This window comes from Dasypus novemcinctus, chromosome X (genome assembly GCF_030445035.2).
Source record: "Dasypus novemcinctus isolate mDasNov1 chromosome X, mDasNov1.1.hap2, whole genome shotgun sequence".
In the NCBI taxonomy this organism is placed as follows: domain Eukaryota; kingdom Metazoa; phylum Chordata; class Mammalia; order Cingulata; family Dasypodidae; genus Dasypus; species Dasypus novemcinctus.
This window is the reverse complement of record NC_080704.1, coordinates 147,815,348-147,836,447: the sequence shown is the minus strand read 5'-3', so window position 1 is coordinate 147,836,447 and position 21,100 is coordinate 147,815,348. Positions and strand designations below refer to the sequence as shown.

The following is a 21,100-nucleotide window of genomic DNA, read 5'->3' as shown; positions in this document are numbered from 1 at the left end:
TCTTGGCTCATGTGTACTAGAATGAATTTAGACCAAGAAGATGAATATCTTCTCTATTCATGTTTAGATTATGTTTTTAGAAGTGTCTGATTTAGGACATGTTTATGTAAAGCAGGTGTTTTACAACCATATGCTGTCATCTCAAAGTATGTTTTTCAAACTCAGCCATTTTCTTGTTTGTGAAGTAGGTGAAAAAAAATGCAAGTATATGGGGAACTCGTGTCTTTTGAACGTAACATTAAAAAAATAAAGACCAAAAAAACAGGCTCTCACCTGGGGTGGCCCTCAAACCTTCTGTAATGGAGTAGTAGGAGAGAGTATGCTACATACAGCAATGTGCTAACATTTCTTAAATGTTGGCCCTAAACCTAAATCTGAGGAATAATTTTGGAGGACTGACAACCACCATTTCCCCTGGTTCCCAAATGCCAGGCGTACAGCCTTTACTGCCACTGACTTGTATCTACAGCCATGAGAAGTAGAATACCTGTGGATAGCACACACTCTTGGTCTGGCTGTCTTGAAGGTAACAACAATTTAAAAACATATGACTTTATTATAGATAAGAAGATTTTTATATTACCAAATATACCTGCAATAATTTCAGGTACACAAACAGATAAAGAGTTTTGCAGATGTACTTTGCATCTATCCCTTGTGGTGAAAGTGAACACCACTAACCACTGAGGTCTTTCAAGTTAGGTCCTGGGTTTTTTACTTTAGCTCAAACTGAGGGAGACCCCAGCTTCACTCTCCTGCTCAGCCTTCCTGGCTCTTTGGCTCCCAGTTCTTGCTTGGCCCTTTTTTTCCACCAAAATTAATGGGTTTATTCACTTTGTGATCTGTCGTCTGCCTCGCTATCCAAGACAGTTTGCACTGATCACCTTTTATTGGATCCAAAACCATCCATTCCTCCTAAATCATCGGTGTTAATTGTTGCCTACTGATTAACCATTATCACTTAGCTGTAGTCATTTCTGTATATAAACACAGTCAATTGACATAAGAATATAGCAACAGGTGGGCCACAGAACCCACAGGGCTGACCTCTGCAGAAGTGGAGCCTTATTTTTCACCCTCACATCCCAACTTAAAGGGATGCCTAAGTAGAAGGAGGCTATCTCCATTATTGCAAATTTGTCACATGAAGTAGTTTGCTAAAGGTAATCTAGTTTGTATTTTTAAGAAATATTGCCGAGTCATAAACACATTTCACTTCTGCCAAAGCATTTGTTTGCTTTTATAAGCCTAGAAACCATCTTGACTATTTGTACCAGAAAGTCAATTTATCCCCAGCAATAAACATTCAAAACAAAATTTCTAAGGGATTCTTAATCAAAAATAGATTATAGCCATACAGAATAAACCAACTTGAAATTAATCTTATTTTCTGAAGAGATCCTTTCCTATGCTCTCTCTCTTCACCATGACTATATTCTAGCTATGCATTGTTTGATATAATGAATTTAAGGTTAGCTTCTGCCCCTAAAATAGAGTAAATCCATATTTGATTTTCCTTAAAACCCTGCTCGCCTCCTTTCCAGGTAACTACTGAAGAATTGAGCAGTATAATTCGTAATGTAACGGCCTGGGTTGTGGCTGCAGTGACCAGTGTATTATACCCAGTCATTGCAAAATATGAAGAAAAGTTGCAAAATAATTCATACCCAATGTCTGATGACTCTGTCCTCTGTTCAGATAGTTCAAGTTACTGCAGCATGTGCAGTGAAGCATTTACATGTGGAAACTATAATACATCTGCAACTAAGACATTTCAGGCAGAGCCCTGTACAAAGGCAACTGACAGGTTAACAGGACAACCAGCCACACCTTTAAAACCTTCCTCTGCTCATACAGAAAGAACAGGTGTGGAAAAATCCTATCACAGAAAAGGAGAATTTATAACCTCTGAACTTAAACACAATAAAGTCTGTGAATTCCCCGAGCTCAAAACCTATAAATCTGATAGTAACCTTCATGCATCAAATGAAACAGACACAAAATTGTCTAAAAATGCTACCACTGAAACAGATGGCTTAGGATGCCCACTGTCTTCTGACAAAAAAGCAAAAGCCATAAGTGAGGTGGAGTTACAGGATGTTTTTGTTAACTTTAAATGTCACATAAAAGAGGAAACTAAACAGATTTTAGAAAGCATTTTTCAAGAAATGCTGCCTGATTTAACCCAGGCCATCTCCTCCCTTTCTGCTGTAAAAGCTGAAGGTTTAGCTGACCAAATTGATGTTGATAAAGGAGACTTATTCTCCAATGTTGATATCTCTTCAACAGCCACCAAAATTGTGGAAAATGTGTTTGAGAAGCTACAGTCTGCAGTTGAGAAAAAATATATGGAGGTATTTTCACAAGAAGATTTGTCAGTCCATTTTAAACCAGACTTAACACCCAGTAGAGAACATTCCATTTCATCAAAAGGAGAATCTTTAAAAGCTTCACTGTCTTATACTTTGGAGAACATGAGTGATATTGCAGAGGATATGGTACATATGATTTTAGAAAAACTGATGGATCTTGCATCTTCTAAACAAAATGAACTTCCTAATCTTGAATTTGCAGCTGGACTTGATTATCAGCAACACATGAAAGATCCAACATATACATTCCCTCAAAGAGCCAGCCAAAGGAAATCTAAACATGATACAGCCAATTTACTTGGCAAAGAAGAAATACAAAATTTACTGTCAAATATTTTTTCCCAGTCTTCTGTGGTTGGTTATATAGAGGAAGCAATCAGCACTATATTAGGTTATATACAAACTGGACTTAATAATGAAAGACTCATTGCAACTGAAGAAACTGTGGTCATCCTTCACCTTCTTGATGATATCTTGACTCAGCTGCATCAGAAAACAATGAAAACAGATGTCCAGAAGAGTGGATGTCCCAGACTGCAAAGTCCTTCTGGCACTGAAGAAGAAAACAGACTCATCGGAAGTAGAGTAGCTAAGGGCCCTAGATCTGGATGGCTATTTCCACCTATTAATGTCCCTGGCATGGACTTTTATTCCGAAGATGAAAACAAAGAAATAGACAAAATTGTGGCAGATGTACTTATTTCATCTATTAAAGATGAAAAATCAAAATTAGAAGAACAGATTCCTGATTATTGGTTAACAAGGGGGAATGCTGGTTTTAAATACAAAAGATATATCAAATCACCTACAAAGCCTGCTTGTGGAGGAAAAGTAGAATTTCCTGATTGGGGATTAAAAACTTGCATCCCAAATTTTAATAATGAGTGTTTAAAGGAGAAATCATGTTTTAATAAAAACATTTTGATTTTCAGCCAAGATGAAAAGCACCAAATACAAAAAGCATCAGAAAACATAATTAAAATTATTTTAGCAGAAATGGTCCAAGATATATCTCTGGCACCACCTTGTCACTTCAACAATAAAAATGGTAAAGAAGCTTCACTTCTTACATCAGGAAAATCACAAGGTCTGTCACATCAAAAATGGATGGACCAGATATTCCCTGTGTCAGAAATCTGTACAGTAGCTCAAGAAATAGTAGATTCTGTGTTAAAAATACTTCACGTGGTTTCAAGTCACATTATCTTTGCCACCGAAGACTCCATGCCTTCATCAGTATATCAGACTTCTCTCAATAATGCTGACATACCAAATAAAGAGATAGTAGAAATATGGTTTAAGAGTAAAAGGAAGATGAAAGTTTTATCTTCACTCAGTTTAGAACCTACAAAGCCTCCCTGGTTAGAATATAGAGAAAGTGAATCAACATCTGTACCCAGAGTTGACATTAATGATAAGATCATTCATACTATTTTTAAAAGGCTGCACTCATTTATTTGTCCAAAATTGCAAACATGCTTCAAACCAGAAAACTATGCTGCCAGTTTGAAGCCATCAGTTTGCCATTCATCTGCCAAGATACCTTGGTTTCATTCTCAACTTAGTGCTTACACAACTAAAGTAGTAAAAATCGTTTTAGATGCTATCCAAAATGAACTGGAACACAATAAGAAATATCTAAATCTTAGGGAGAGTGGCACTCCCAAGAGCTTTACAGAGGCAGGATGTTTTACTGACACCGAAAAGGAATTAGAATCTGTTGTCACAGTCCTCAATATTGATATCATGGCAAGTTCATTGGTAACTTGTATTTGTGAGATGTTAAGTGGAAATACAGATGAAAGCAATGTTCCACTCCCTTTTGATAGATTGAGACCTAACATCTCATATGGAAATGCTGGCAGTGATAAACAAAAATGTTCACCTTCTCCTTGTCCTCCTATACAAGAAGCAGTTCCCCCTGAAATTCTCAAATGTTTACTTTTTCCATGTTTTTGCAGTAGTGTCTTTAATGGAAAGGATTTCAAAGAGAATGCCAGATTGCAAGTGTTAAGTAGAATTGGGGGTATTTTGTATGACATGTTATGCAAACTCACAGGAGATCAGCTGTGTTCTTCCCCATCTGAGAGTAAGCAAAACTGGGATTGCATCAATAAGAATCTGAGAATGACCACTGCATTGCAGTCTAGTATTCAGCTCATGTCTAATATGATTCTAGAAGATATCATTACAAAATTATGTAATGAGATGGATAGCAGTTTCACATATTCAGAATTTAAAGCTATCTCAGAAAATCTTAACACTGACTGCCTATCATTTGTTTCAGTTATTGAGGAAATGACCCAGTGCACTGACACAATCTCCAGCATGGTGGCTGGTGTGATCCAGGAAGGCAGACAAGAGGTGACCAACAGCAAGGGGAAAACCACTGTTCCCAAAACAGGGACCACAAAGGGAAATCAATCAAATAAACTGAAAGCCGTGGCTTCAGATATCCTTAAAACAATTTTTTCTAAACTGAAAGGCTTTGCCAGTAGAAATTTAGAAACTCTGGGCACTATCATCAATGGGAATGAAAAGAACAAAAACACGGACTGGGAAAGGGAAAGTACCAACATTTGTGCCAACCCACATGAAGAACTACTTCAGTGTACTTTATATGTGCACGCAAAGAAGGTATCAAATACTATTTTGAAGGCTATTCAAACTGAATTAAATGTGAGTTTGCCAGATATGGGGACAGGTATAAACAACCCATTACAAGAGAAACAAATTCTTAAGAATCTAGTCAATTTGATTTTAGATGAAGTACCTCCACATATGTTTAATGAAACTGAACCTAAAGAGAGAGACATTGAAAAGTACAGATACAGGCCAACCTATGGAAATTTTCTTCCTGGAGGAGCTGAATCAGAGTTAGACCTAGAAGAGCCTGAATACACAGAGAAAGAATGTGTTGGAGAGGAAATACCACCAGAAGAAACTAAATCAGATTCTCTCAAGCAACGGGAACTAGAAAGAACCTTAAAAAAAATTGAAGTAGAACTCAGAGAGCCACAAAAATCCCCAGTTGTGCCCATTATAAGAAATATTTTGAATGAAATTTTTCAGAATGTGCTTCCTGTTTCCCAGTCCCACATATGTGACATCCTTCATGCCAGTGATGAGCCAGTTGCTCAAACATCTGTTCAGTTCCTGGATAAAACAATGGGTCTTTTGGTGTCTGAAGCAGATGTAACAAGTGTTGCTGATCATGTTGTTAAAACCGTATTTCAAAAACTTTGTTCTGCTGCCATGACAGATAGAAACGCTGATGAAAATAGGTATGATGCTATCACCTTTCCAGCCAATACCTCTTTTTCTGAACATGCCAGTCATATTTATTCTTCCACACTGGACAGAAATCCAGGTACTCTTCAGTCCAGATTCAATATTGATAAACTGACCAAAGTAAATTTAGTTGAAGATATTGTAAAGTCAGTATTAATAAATTTAGAAATGTTTGCTACTTCCAAAGTAAAATCTCTATTTTGTCCTCATATCAATTTCACAGTGCCAATGACTTTAACTGTACAACAGGATGAGACAACAGTAAGCCAACAATGGTTATCAACCAAAGATTCGTATTCTGGTGATCAGTTTTCCTGTTGCACAGTGGATCATAATTCATCAGGAAAGACCACCTCAATTCATCAACTGACTGACTCTAAATTAAATAGATATTCAACAGAAGTGTCTAGACAAATTTTACAAGGAATCAAACATAAGTTAGATGAAGAAATAAAAAGTCCATTAACTCATACCATTGTGGTATCTGAAAGTACTCCAAGTCAGATTGCTAACACAGTGTTAGATAGTGTATCTACTAAAGGAAAATATGAAAAAAACGTATATGGCAGAGAAATTGGTTCACGTCAGCCAGGAGGTATTGTTGAAAAGCTGTTCAATAAAACCAGTTATCGAACAAAACTTCAGTTTCAAATACTAGATACCATGGAAGGTATCTTAAATGACATTTGTGAAAAAACACTGGATGAGAATAATCTCCCACTTGCTGCCTCCCCTCTAAAATATAATATAGATGGGAAGCATTCAGGAGAAAATTCCAAAATGGTCACTGAGTGTGCAAATAAGGCTCTTCTAAAATCTTTAGTTCCTAAATCTTGTGTTTTTATAATTTCTAATGATATGGTGGATATTGTTCTTCAAAATATCAGTTCTGCTGTCATGCTTGGCATAAATGCAGAGGATTCTCTTTCTGCAAGTTTGCCCCTGTCATTTTCAGATGCATTTCCAAAAGTAGAGAGTCAACAATATTTTGCTATGGATTCAACTAATGAAAGGGAAAGGGAGCACTTTCCATTTACAAGAAAGGGAAGCGGTGTACAGCTGAAATCAGCTTATTCTGGTGATAACCAGACTAATATACTTAAGAAACAAACAACCAAGAAATCTGCTCCTGACCCATGTGAAGAAAATGCTGACATCATTACTAAAGTTATTTTGAATAGGTTAGAAACTTTTGCCACAGAAGGAATAGATTCAATATTTACTCTTGACTCCCAGACTAGAGAAAATTCATTCGTTAGCCCAGAATTTGTAAATCATGAACAAGATGACAGCATATCTTTTGAATCAAACCAAATGCCATCAGATATGAATATCCTGAAAATATCAACAGCTAAAACCATTCTCAGTCAAGATCTCACAGATTACACATTTACTGGATACAGGGAAAAACCTGTATGTGCAATTCATCTACCACAAGCTAGTCTTAAGGAATATGCTCACATAATTGCCAGTACCATTTTGATACTTATTAAAAATGATGTAGACCTAGAAATCCAAAGGATATATTCATATCCAAACAACACTTCATTTCAAGAAAACAGCATTGTGAGACAAACTGTCAACAATATCTTAAAGAGTTTACATGATAAAGGATCCTTAAAAGAAAGTAGTTGTTACTCAAAACAGAACCCTAACTTCTTTACACAACTAACTTTACAAAATGAAATACTGCCAGGTCAAAGTGAGATGGAAGACAACATTGAACTGTGTCTTTTTTCAAAATATCCAGATAAAAAACAAATTATATCAGATAAAGAAAACCAGAGAAGAGTTTTAGAAGAAATATTTATGAGAAATGAAGAATCTAGACAGGAAAAAACAACTGCTTTGTTAAGTGAAGTTAAGGAAGTTTTAAAGAAGGGGTATCGAAGAGTAATAGAAGACATAGAACATTTGCCAACATTTAACGAACTCCCTCACTTTATATCTGATTCTAAAATTAAAATAGCCACAGCACAAAGAAAAGCCTTTCAATCACATACAAGCAGTGTGGCAAATGATGTAGTTGCAAGTGTTTTGGGGGAAATGTTCTCAATAGTTATGACATCCTTATATAAAAATAATGAAACCAAAGGAGAATTGGAAGCATCTGGCAATGATGAATTACAGATGAGTCTATCTTGCTTTAGGGGATTGAAACAAGCAGAAAAAAAAAGTGTTCCCCCCAAACATGTGATACCTCACGCAGGCATTAGAACTGTCACTTCATTGGAAACTACCCTTTTACAATATTCTCCATTGCAAGTGGGTGAAGAATTGGTTCAAATGGTTGTCAATAAGATCATAAATTTTGCTTTGGTGAAGCTCAAAGAAAGCTCATCCCCTAAAGGTCAGCATGCTGAAATGTCATTTCTGAGGCCGCACAGTTCTAAACACAGTCCTAAGGGCAGCCCAAATCCAGGTTGTAAAACAAGTTTAAAAACAAGATCGAAAATTAACTCTTTGCATAAATTTGGAACAAAACCACAGTTAGGATCTAGTGGTGCAAAGGCCAAGAGCAAGACCAAGTTAAGTCCTGGAGAGAAGACTCCAAGAAGCAGCCGGTCCAAGACTGCCATTGGGCTGCTACACATCCACTCAAGTGGATACAAAGGGGTTACCAAAAACGCCTTAGTGAAAACAAAGCTGACAATGGCACAGCTAAAAATGTATGCCAATAATATAGTAAGTAGTATACTGGAAACAATTGTGAATGAATTTCAAAAGGTGAGGCAAAACAGAGCAATGATAAATGTAAAAGCTTTACCTTCTGATCAAATCATGGCAGCAAGTGAAATAGTTAATGCAGTTTTGCAAGGATTATATTCTACAAAGAACAACCATTTGGCTGATCAAATAAAATGCTCACGTTCAGATGATCTCAAATTCTCAAAAAGAAACTTAAATAAAATCTCTCTTGCCAATCCAGAAGTTCATTTTTCCTTGGAGAATGTTTCGTCACAGGTAGAAAAAATTTTTCCTAAGGAAGATATTTTTAAACAAATGTTTGATAAATGGCAAACAGAATCAGGTGACATGGAAAATGAAAAATTTAAGTTAATGATGCTAGCTGAGAACGTTTTGAATGAAATTTTAATAAAAACTAAAGAATTAGAGCAGCCTATTTCACTTTTAAACTTGTCACCTCTTCAGATTTATGAAAACAAGTACTATAGTTTTAAAAGAGCTTACACTAGAGCTGAGGATTCCCAAGCACAGATTAATATATTTGGCAGGGAAATTGTTGAAATGCTATTTGAAAAATTAGAGATGTGCTTCTTGCCTCAGATGCTCATAACAGATAGTAAAGAAACTCTAGCAAGCAGGAAAGAAACTACTGCTAGAAGCAAATATGGTTCTTTAAGAACAAATAGCCTCAGCAATATATCAGTCTGTAATATGACATTGAAAGAAAAAATTTTGAGAGGCTCTAGCAGTCAACTTGCTCAAGAAATCATTGAAAGGGTTCTACACATCTTAGAGTCATTTGTAGACCTGCAATTTAAACATGTCTCTACCTATGCTTTTTCTGAAATCATGAAAATACCCACTGAAAAATTTGTTCCTGCCCATCAGAAACCACTAATGAAAAGGATATTGCCAAAATTACCACCACTGAATATGTCTCCAGAGGAATCTAAATCAGGCAGTAGGATTTCCCAGGAAAGCATACAGAATACCCTTCGACAGCTTCATTCATTCCATTCAGAACTGCTTACTTATACTGCTAATATTGTCAATGACATGCTTAGTATAATTAAGAACAAACTAGACAAAGAAATACACCAAGTGGAGCCATCTCCAAATAGCATATTTGAAGAACACATGGTAGCAAGTGAGTTCATCAGCACACTGATGGACCAGTGTACTAACTTCTATGAGTCACTGATCAAAAACCATCCAAAGGAAAATCTGCTCCAAGGAGCTGAAAATGCCTACACTGTTAATTGGGCAACTGGAATGGAAATGTGCACTTCAAAATCAAAGGGAGTTAGCTGCAGGGATAAGCCTCCACGAACGAATATTTCTGGCTTGATGATTTTTCCAGAGGAAGATATGAAAAGAAAGGATAGGGCTTCCTCAAATTTACCTTTATATGTCAGATACTCTGCAGGAGATACCCATAAATCATCAGTCCCAATGGAAAGATTTAAATCAGAACTTAAAACACCATATCCTGGAAATAAAGCCCAAGGCTTCAGCCATTTTGATCAAGCCATGGAAAGAAACAGCTTTCTCCCTGAAGGAAGCGTCTTACAAAAACCATCTAAGGAATCCAGTAAGATGGCAGAAGCAGCAAAAATGCAAGCTATGTCCTTAATAGAAATGGGGGAAGATGAAAATCAAGAAATGCTTCACTCTGATCTTCCAAAACCAGTTTTTGAGGCAAACCAATTAGAGACAACCATTTCTCCACTCAAAATACATTTAGCTGCAGAAAATATTGTCAATACCATGCTATTGAGATATGGCCTACCAGATCAACCTCTGCATACTAATAAAAATATGGAGACAATGAAGCCATATTTTGCATCAAAGAAAAGGTCTTTATCTAAACTGTCTGCAGAGCAAAAGGATGAGGAGAAAAGCTTGCTTAAAATATGGGAAAAAGGAATCAGCTATAAAACTGAAGAAGAAAAAAGCCCTGAAGTCAGTGGGGAAGATTTCACTTTATTGGAAAAGTGGAAAACTAAAAAGTCCCCAAAGATAGAGAAAATAGAAAGTCTTGAAGAGGTCGAAGTTTTTGCTTTTAACAATCAAGAACTGGGTGTGAATGAAATCTATCTAGTAGCAAGATATGTTACTACATGTGTAGTCACACATTTCAAGAACTTTGAAATCAGAGGTGAGTGAGAGATAACCTACTTTTAAAAAGCTGGTGTGATTTTAGAAAAAAATAGCCAATGATAGTTTTAAGAGTTTTGTTGTTACCTTCACATCCAAGAAGCTGCATTTGCTGCTGCTCTGAAAATAGCTTTGGATTTCAGGTGGCTGATTTACTTGCGTGTTTTTCAACAGGTCAGGATGTTACACATTCGCATAAATTTTACTTGGAGAGGTGTTGCTTGGTATTCCGTAACTACAGATGAGATTAAATGGGCATGATTTGAAGCAAATGATTTGGACTGGGTGTAACTTATGAGGATAAAATTATTAGACCAGTTTTTTTATGTGATACATAGCTTGCACAAAAGGCATTTCCCAAAAATAAGTTCTAAAGAGGTTTTGTCTTAGGTTCCTTAAAAAAAACTTCTTAATTATAGTCACACCTCATGGATAGTTAATTGACAGCAAAGTAATGATCCAACTTCTTTTTGAGATATCCAGTTGAAGTCTTTGCCATTATTATTGACAGGGTTTATAAAAACAGTGGTGTAAAACATCTTTTCTGTTTGTGCTCAAGTGTTCTGACTTAACTTTTTTTCAAGTATAAGACTCTAATTCATGTGTATAAGGATGATATTTGCACTCCTTTCTATGAATGCTTACTTTTATATATTGGGTTGAACCATATGATATAGTCTTTTTTATATGTCCAAAACAGTTGAACACCCACAGTTTCATTCTGTTCAATCTAATATGTACTATAAAGTCCTGAATTAGATAATTAGCTGAGGAGCTGAAAATATTTGAAGGCTGTTTTTTTTTTCAAGAATTATGTGAGGTCTCTGGAGATGAGTATAGTCATACTAGGACATTGCAGTAATAAAGCTCGAAATCATTTTTCTGCCCCCAAGATTTCCAACTTCTTAGAGCAACATAGCTATCCAAGGAAGAAACCAGCATTTGACTTAGAGATTTTAATTCTGCTGGGCTATTTCCTACTTTCCTAGCTAAAGTTATTTCCATAAGGTGGGAAATCAGATGCAAAGAAACCCAGTTCCTTTCTTGACTTGGTTTTTCTATTTCTTGTGTGAAATGCAGCCCAGGTGAAATTCATACATAAAATTTGCCAATATTTTGAATGGTCAATCTTCTCTTTAATGCCTGTTAAAAGTAGCAATGTTTTCTGTTTTAAGGTCCTCATGATGAAAAAGTATCTATTACTTCCACAATGTCGAAGACAATATATGAGACACAACAGCTTCTGAGAAGTATACATAGTCATTCTTCGCTTAATCAATTTTGTGAACATCTCACTGAATTGGTTATTTCCTATATAATTTCGAGCATTTCTGATTGCACTGAAGAGGGTGGAACAAAACAAAAAGCACTGGAAAGCCAAATTGCCACATTTAACAAGGTTATTTTAGTTCATTCCCAAGTGTTTGGGAGCCAGTCAATTCCTATCAGAGAACTTGCTGTAAGCATTTCTGAAATCATTATTCAAATCCTTTTTAATAGTGACATTTTAAAGGTAGACATTACACAACAAATGATCTCCGTAAAAAGAAAATATATTTACTGCCCGAGAGTTGTTGTGGCTGACTTCGATGATCTCTTTCAGGATCTCTTAATAGGAGTGATTCATGTCCTGTCCAAAGAAATAGGAATAAATCATCAGCCTGACATCAAAGGAAAAAATAAGTCATATTCCATTATTAGAAGAGATAGTTTTCCCATTTTCCACAAAACCAAAACTATGAAAAGACAATCAGGCCCCAGAGATTGGACATCAGCTCCTACTCACCAAATTCATCAACTTGTACAGAAAAACAAATTAAGTTTTCTGGCATGTAAGTTAGGCAATCTGGTTGGTAGCTTAAAAACTCATGAATCCAAAGAAGCAGTCAAAAAAATTTTTGGTATTATTTTAGATTTGTTTTTGCCAAATGAATGCCCAAATTGGGATATGGATTCTGATAACATACTAAGACAAACGATCTCATCCTCAGATAATCAGCAAAGTAATAGCATACCTGGAAATAGCCCAGAGCTCTCCCCAAAATCAGTTTTTCTTTTAAATATTGCATGTGAGAAACTTACTAGAATAGTTTTGGAAGAATGCACAACCAATAACCACCTTACAAATTGCCCTCATTCTGCTGAAATAACAACAGAAAAACATCAACTGTTCAACATACTGCAAAATGTAGAGGATGAAGAATTTGGTTATTGCAGAGGAACAATAAACTATGGCTCACTATTTCAAGGATATGACATGTCAGATCTTTTGGAAAATCTGGCAGAAACAGATCAAGAATTTGTGCTTAGTGTTATTTCCCAAAACTTGGTAAAATCCTTAATGGAAAGACTGTCACAAAGTATACAGCGGCCCCTTGGAAATCCACCTTTTGCAAACAGGTATTTAAAGTATAGAAGAAGACAGAGACTTTCTAGCTTCCTAAAAACAAAAAGGCCAGACTTTAAAGAATCAAGACAGGGTAAAGGCTCTGTAAAATTCCTAAGTTGTGACAGCAAGCCTTTGACAAGGGCAATGAATAATCTCAGGATGATTAGTTCCAAAATTCAGGCCCCATTTGGTAGGCATTTTTTCATAAAAGCCTCTCCTTTAGCACCACTTCAGAGACCAGGAAAAATGAAAATGAATACAACAGCCATTCATAACAACCTACATCCACGAGACATGAGCACAGGTGTTTACTCAGCCACATTTTTGGAGGAAATCATTTCAGAAACATTTCTCAATCTCTTAACCTCATTGTGGGGCAAAAATGAAAACTTCACTGAGGCCCAACTCAATGAGATGAGTACATTAGGTATCAACTCCGTGGTAAATAGGTTTAACACTGCTCAAGTCACTGTTTTACGAGATGTTGAAGAAAGGCTTTGTTTTCCACCAATTCATAAAGAAACTGTTAGTAAGATTGTTGACTCAGTTTATGATGATGTTTTACAAGTATATGAATTGCAGGCAGCCTGTGGTAATAATCTGGCACATGCTATCACCTCAATAGCAGAACAGATAACTAATAGCATACTGATAGAGATTTTAGACTACCAACTCCCATTGTGCTTTGTGGGAAAACTCGTGCCTAATTCATATTACCCTCTCAGTGCTGAAAATATACTGCAGAAACTTCAGAATAACCTGAGAGAACTTAATTATCCAGTTCAGCATTCAACAGGCTATACTACCATATTATCACACTCATTCTTAGAAGATGTCATCAGAAGGCTATTATCTCGGTTCATTCCTCCATCCAGCAAGGCTTCATGCTTGGGAAAGAAATATTTAATGACTTTGGATTTTAATGAGCCATCCACCTGTATAATAAATAAGGTTTTGTTAGCCATTTCAAAGCATAAGATTTGGTTCACTAAATATGATCATCTATATATATATACAGAAAAAAAATGCCAAGAAATGGTGGAGTCTATTTATAGTAATATTTTGCAAATGTCTGGCTCCCTTGTGTCAATACAAAAAAGTATATTAAGCCAAAGCCCAATTATATTTGACCAAATGGCCAGTCTTATTATTCAAGAAATTATCGAAAATCATCTTCAGCCCTTTTTGCAGGGGGAAGGCTTATATCGTTCAAGCACTCCAATGTATGAAATATCGAATATGGTTAAAGAGGTTCTCAGTGAAGTCACAGAGTCACACAGACCCCAGAAGCCATCATCACCAGGTATGGGTATTTATCCCAAAACATTTGTAGAAGAAATTGTTGCCAGAATTTTAGTAAAGATCTTCAATCCAAAATATAACACTGAACTTGAGCTAGGTGAAATGACCCAAAAAATAGTGAACTCAATAAATAACCATTTTAACAAAGCCAAAATTCACATTTTTCATGATGATCAAGAGCAGCCTTTCCCCGCTGTAGATACATACTCTGTGGATGGACTCGTCAATTCAGTTTATAGCAATGTTCTGAAACAGCATGGGCGGACCCCTGAAATTGATAATAGAGAACTCAAAGACAGTGATATTTTTGTGGAAAATATTACCAATTTAGTTGTAGCAGCTATTTCTGATTACCTTTTTCATCCACTGTTTTCTGGGGATCTGTCGGCTTCTTCCTATTCTACTTTAACAGCAGAGAATATTATTCAGAACATCAATAGTTGCATCAGTAAACCTACCAAGCCAAGCCAGCATTTGTCTCCATATAACACCTTGCTGCCACACACATTTTTAGAAGACATAATCAGACTACTATTATCTAGAATCTTTCCTTCTAAATCTAACATGGATCTATATAGAGAAACCCCAAACGATAGATTGGGACTTAATTTCAATGAAATATCTTCAAAAGTAGTCAGCGATATAAGGATGAAAATTTCCCAACATGAAATTCGATTTTCAAAAGATGAAGAAACCAAGTTTATTTATTCAGAGGATGATGCTCAGCATCTTGTTAATTCAGTATTCAGAAATATTTTGCACAACTCTGAGTCTCAAGCATTTGAGCATGATGTCACAAGCAGTAACAATGTTCTTATTGATCAAATAGCAGGTTTTATCATTAAAAATATCTGTCAGCAACATCTTCAGCCATTTTTGTATGGAAAGCCATCATTTCCGTCATATACATACTTTCATGATGTAAGAGGGCAAAAGTTTTTTGCTGGTGTTTATTCTTCAGTCTTTTTGGATGAAGTGATCTCTGGGGTTTTAAGAAAAATATTCCACAGGGTGTTCAGCAGTGTGCAAACAAAACCAGTAAGAGATTCAGAAAAAGAACTGTTAGAAACAGCTGAAAAAATCATATATTCGATTACAGAAGAATTCTCAAAATCCCAAGTTAGCATCCTAGAAAATGTTAAGGAACAATTGTGTTTGCCACCAGTAGCTAGAGATGTAGTCATCAAAATTGTTGACACAGTGTATAGCAAAGTTTTACAAGAATATGAAATGGAACTACTACATGATAAAGATTTACTCAGTGACACAAAGACATTGGCTGAGAGGATAACTAAAATCACCCTGGCTGAAATTTTTGATTTCCAAATTCATCCAGATTTTATAGCAAAGCTGCCTTTTAGATCATATTCAAAACTCAATCCTGATATTTTGATAAAGAAAATACAATATGATATTGGTAAATCAAGAACCCAAAGACAGACTTCAACAATATATACCACCATATTATCACATACTCACTTGGAAAAATTAGTCACACAGGTTTTATCTCAGGTAAGTTCATTTGGCTGCAGCACAGAAGACCAGGACCCCTTGCAATCAGACTTAAGAAACAACATTGTGAGACTGATCAATGAAATCATGTCAATAATTTCTAAACATGCAATATGTATTATTAAACATGGAGATGAAAAACAAAATGTGATTGCAGAAAAAGACATCCAGGCTATGGTTGATGCCATCTATACTGATCTTTCTCATTCAAATTTATACCAGTCTCTTACAAAAGATAAAAAAGGCATAAGTCATATGCCAGTTAGAAAAATAGCAAGTTATATAATAAAAGAAATCTTTAACCATCATCTTCAGTCATTTTTATGTGAAGATAAACCTCTTCCTTCGGGTACAGTTGATCAAACTTATAAACAGAGAGCAATAGATCCTAAACAAAGAGAACTGTCTTTAATTGTGAATTCAGCTGTCTTTTTGGAGGAAGTAATTGCTCAGCTTTTATCCAAAATCCTTTATGTATTTTCACATAATGTCTTGGCTGCTGAAAATCCACATAAAGCAAAAGCCAACCTTAGTGACATTGTTACAACATTAGTAAAATCAATTGTGCTAGAGTTCACCACATCACAAATTTTAGTTGCAGATAACTTGGACGAAAATCTGTATTTCTCAGAAGAATATAGAGAAATGGTTCATAAAAACGTCAACCTAATTTATGAAAAAATATTAGATGATTATAAATCTCTGATTCACATTTATAAAGCTATACAAAGTGATACTGTTGGTTTTGGAAGAAAAATATATGATTTGCTCTTAGGAGAAATTTATGATTATCAGGTAGAGTTACTAGTTTCAGGAGAATTAGCAATGTCTTCCTACTCTTCCCTCCAAGATAAGAATATCATCAGAAATGTGCTTGACATCATTAACAATGATAGCCATATCTTGCCATCATGCATAACAGTTTTGCCTCATTCCCTTTTAGAAGATATGATTTACAAACTTCTAGCACATATATTTCCTTCATCTGAGGCTGAAACTGAACTAAAAGAGGAAGAGGTGATACCAGATTACGAGTTTGTGGATGCATCTTCAAAACTGACTGATGAAATTATAACAGAAATTTCTGAACACGAGATTCGACTTGCCACAGCAGAGGAGCAAGCAGAAAGTGTGCAGTTAGGAGCAATTGAAAACTTCATTGACTCCGTATGTAACAATATTATAAAAAATTTTAAATTCCAATCTGAAGCACAGAAAGATGAAGACAAAAAGGGAGGCTCATTTATCCGGAGAATAGCTGGTTTCATTATGAAGGAAATTGTGGATTACCATCTGCAGCCATTTTTACACGATGAAGAATCATCTCCTGGTGACTCACCTGAAAACAACCACATCATCGAACTCTTTAATCCTAGTAACAACAAAAGGCCCTCCTTCCCACAGCCATCTGTGTATTCTGCTACATTTTTGGAAGATGTTATTATTGACCTTGTTCGCAAATTTTATACTCTCCCAAGTATTGCTGAAGACCCTGAGGGCAAAGAAATATCAGAACAAGACCTCTTGAGCATGGCTATAACATTTGTAAATGCCCTGACAGGGGAATTTAGGAAAAGTGAAATTAAAGTTTTAGCAAATGCTGAAGAAATGTTTTCTCTTCCATCAATAGATAAAGAAACCGTTAATAAAGTAGCTGATTCTGTGTATGATGAGGTTGTAGAAATATATGGATCTAACAATGTTCAGAAACAGGATAGAAGTAACGTTGTTATAGGGATGATTGCTGTTTTAGCCAGGAAGGCGATCTCTGCTTTTAAGATTCAGCCACTTTTTTCTGGAGACTGGTCTTCCACCTTCTTTTCATTTCTAGATGTGGATAACATCATCCAAAAGGTTAAACACCTACCCTATAAAACCTCCACAAGAAGCTTAGAGGGGAACCCACTTCTTTCACCAGAACAGCCATCTAAACTCACTTCTCAAACTTCAAATCTGAAAAACAATGTGGGTATATTGGAAAGAGGTAGAAGTTCAATTAAAAGAAAAGAGAATTTCAAAAAGGAGACATCAATGAAAAAAGGCAGTATCCATGATCCAATATGTACCACAATAGATAGCATTAAGAGAAGCAAAGTTGTTACCCTAGAATCAGAGTCAACTGCCGGTGGGTCAAATAAAAAGAAAGGGAATGAAAAGAAAAAGAAAAGTTCAGTTAGAAAAGAATATGCAAAAGTATCAAAAGTTACTTCTACCACCAGTGGGAAAAGTAGGGATACTCAGGAGTCAGATTTAAATGAAATGATGATGAAAGATGATTCAACTAGAAAAGATGAGAAAGGGCAAGGTAATGAGGAATATAAACATTTTTCACCAGCTATCGATGATACAAAAAATAAGATTGTACTGGAACAAGATTTTAAAATAGATAATAAAAATAAGAGTGATGAAAAAAGAGAAAATTCATTAGAAAAAGAGGATGGGCCCTTTGAATTACCTTCTCTGAAGTCCAAGGTGAGGAACAAAGAAATACTAGGGAAGAGAAGAGATCCTCTAGCTTACAGAGTTATAGGTGGCAAACAACTCTTGGAACCCAAGTATATCCAAAATGTCACTGAAAGTATTTACAGCAATGATTTAGAAATATCCTCTCTTCAAGGAACAGTAGATGGTTCAAAATTCCCAAGTCCTTTAATTGCTAAGGCTTCATATGGGTCTCTAGCAAACAGCAGGGATTTTGCACAGCCTGCTTCAATGAAAGATTTATCCTCCTCAGCCAACCAAAATGCCCCTGCAGAAGAGGAAAAGAAAGAGAAAATTCAAGATGAAGAGATTAAAAGAAAACCTATTAAACCAGACAGTCCTCAGAACTCAGCAGAATATAAACCTGAAATTTTGCCTGCTAATTTTTTAGAAGATATTATCACTGAAATAGTTAACAAATTGATATTTTCTTCCTCACTGTATAAATACGATGCATGTCAAAATGTAGCCAATGATGTAAATCAACCTAAACTCTATGACACGGCTATGAAACTGATTGATTCACTGTTAAAGGAGTTTTCAAAAGCTCAAATTAAAGTAGTAAGCCCAGATCAGATAAATCAGTTTTTCCCTTTTGCAGATAAAATTTCCTCAGTTCATAATATACCTCTCACACAAAAAGAATCATCAGTGGATAAAGCACCACCTGAGATGAAAATAATTACTATAGATAAAATTCTACTACCCATGCATAGAATGGCCCCTGCAAACAAAACACATTCAAATAAGGCACTTACGGTTGAAACACCATCAATTGATAAAACATTGGTTAATAAGGTTGTTCACTCTTCTGTATGCAGTATTTTTCAGGAATACAGCTCTCAAGACTCCATTTGTAAGGACATAAATAGTAATAGTGAAAATTTAGCAAAGAGGCTAGCTAATGCAGTAATAGATGAAATTTTTCAACATCAGTTAAACTTGTTACTGTGTGATGAGGTTCCAGTTTCAATATGTTTGCCTCTAGACTCTAAACATGTTGTTAAAAAAGTCCAAAGGGTAGCCCAAACAACCTGTAAAGAATGCCAGACATTATTGCCATATACCATAATGCTGCCTCGTGAATTTTTAGAAAATGTAATTTCTTCACTTCTATCAAAAATTTTCTCAACAGTAGCCAAAACTAAAACAGAAATATCTGAGGACAATTTGTACACAGAATTGGATTTCTTTCAAATGAAGTTAATAAGTGCAATTATGATAGAGCTCTCCAAAGGTGAAGATATGATTATACAGTATGTACAGTCCTTACATCCTAATGATGATGAAACTATTCAATTAGTGGTTCAGACTATTTATAATAATCTCTTGCCACAATTTGGATCTCAAGAGATCATACAAAATTGTGTCATTAGTGGTTGCAGAATCCTTTCAGAAGCCATAGCTACCTTAGTTATACGAGAAGTAGCTGGCAATCAGTTGCAGAATTATTTTTCTGGAGAGCTAACCCCACTTCAGTGTATGGAAGTGGACAGTGTTGTTAAAAATATCCTTAACAACATCCAAAACACTGAGGTTCCCCCACCTCAGCCATCACATTTTCACAAACTATCTTTTAATGTAATAGAAGAAATTGCTGTAAATTTTTTATCAAAGCTTTTATCAAAGTTTCCAAAAGTGGATAAGGAACAAAACAATTCTCTAAATGCTGAAATGCAAAAAATAATCTCAAAAATCTTAAGATCACTCCAAGAATATATCTCTAACAGTCAGATTAAAGTCGTACTCCAGGCCCAGGAATCACCCACTGTTTCTTTAGCAGACAGTGCAACTATTGAAAATGTAGTCACTTCTGTATACAATAGTGTTTTAAAGCACTCTGGCTCACATACTTCAGTGTACAGAGATTTATTGGGTAAGAGCAATGTTCTGTCTGATATAATAGGTTTTTTAATGGTGAAAGAAATTTCCAGCTCAGAATTTCAGCCTCAAGTAGAGGAAGAAGCATCGAGTTCAGAATTAGTTCTGGAAGCTGTCAAAATTATGGAAAAAGTGGTTAAGATTATTGATAACCTTAAACTGAAGGAGAAGCCTTCATCTCGAAAAGGTTCTGTGCTAGATGCCACGTTTTTAGAGGAAATATTGGCCTTGTTCTTAGCTAAACTAGTCAAGTTGCCAAGTGCCTCAAACAAAGATGCTAAAAACTTATCAAAGCCCGAGTTAAATAAAATTGCATCACAATTGACAAAATCTGTGACAGCTGAAATTTCCAGAAATAACCTTAGTGTTCTGGCAGCTAATGCCGAAGAACACTTTTTAAATCCAGAAATTATGGAAATGATTTCTCAACTTGTTGATTCTGTTTATAATCACACACTACAGCAAATTGGAACACATAAAGAATTTTATTATGATGTGAAAAATGCAAACAGATTCTTCCCTAAAAAAGTGGCTTCTTTAATTGTTAGTAAAGTTTCGAATTGTCCTTTAGAAACCGTTAGATCAAAAGACTCAAATGCTGTTCTCTTTGGCGATTTGGATGTCAGTCGAATTGTCGAAAAGGTGCATGAGCATGCTGCTAAAATGGAGCCTGAGCCAGAGAAAGAAAAGTCACATCAAGATTTGATTAAAGAGGTTAAAATAGTTCCTCACCGTGGGAATCAACCAATCAATATAGATCCAGACATTGTTGCAGAACACTTAGGAGTCATATCTATAAAAACGCAATCTCTTGAGGAACTGCAGATGAAGTGTCTGGCCACAACAGGACACAGCATAGAAGAACTGAGAAGAGCATCAGCCAGTGGGAGGAGTTACTCAGCCACATCTGATACCAAAAAGAGAACGAAAAAAAGACGTATCTCACTGGATAAGAATGGTCGACTGGATGTAAAACCCTTGGAGGTAAGTACAAGTGGCAGTGGTGGAAAGAAATGAGTAGCTAGTG

At 35.7% G+C, this 21,100-nt stretch overlaps 1 protein-coding gene across 1 annotated transcript in view; it reads left to right on the top strand.

The window, feature by feature from the left end:
- The window catches only part of LOC101433573 (fibrous sheath-interacting protein 2-like), an 82,761-nt gene that overhangs the window by 37,756 nt on the left and 23,905 nt on the right, over positions 1-21,100 (top strand). The window contains exons 10-12 of the mRNA XM_058291133.1: positions 1,545-7,987; positions 8,051-10,509; positions 11,684-21,057. Of these exons, the coding sequence (XP_058147116.1) occupies positions 1,545-7,987; positions 8,051-10,509; positions 11,684-21,057 (18,276 nt within the window). The remainder of the gene's footprint in view (positions 1-1,544; positions 7,988-8,050; positions 10,510-11,683; positions 21,058-21,100) is intronic.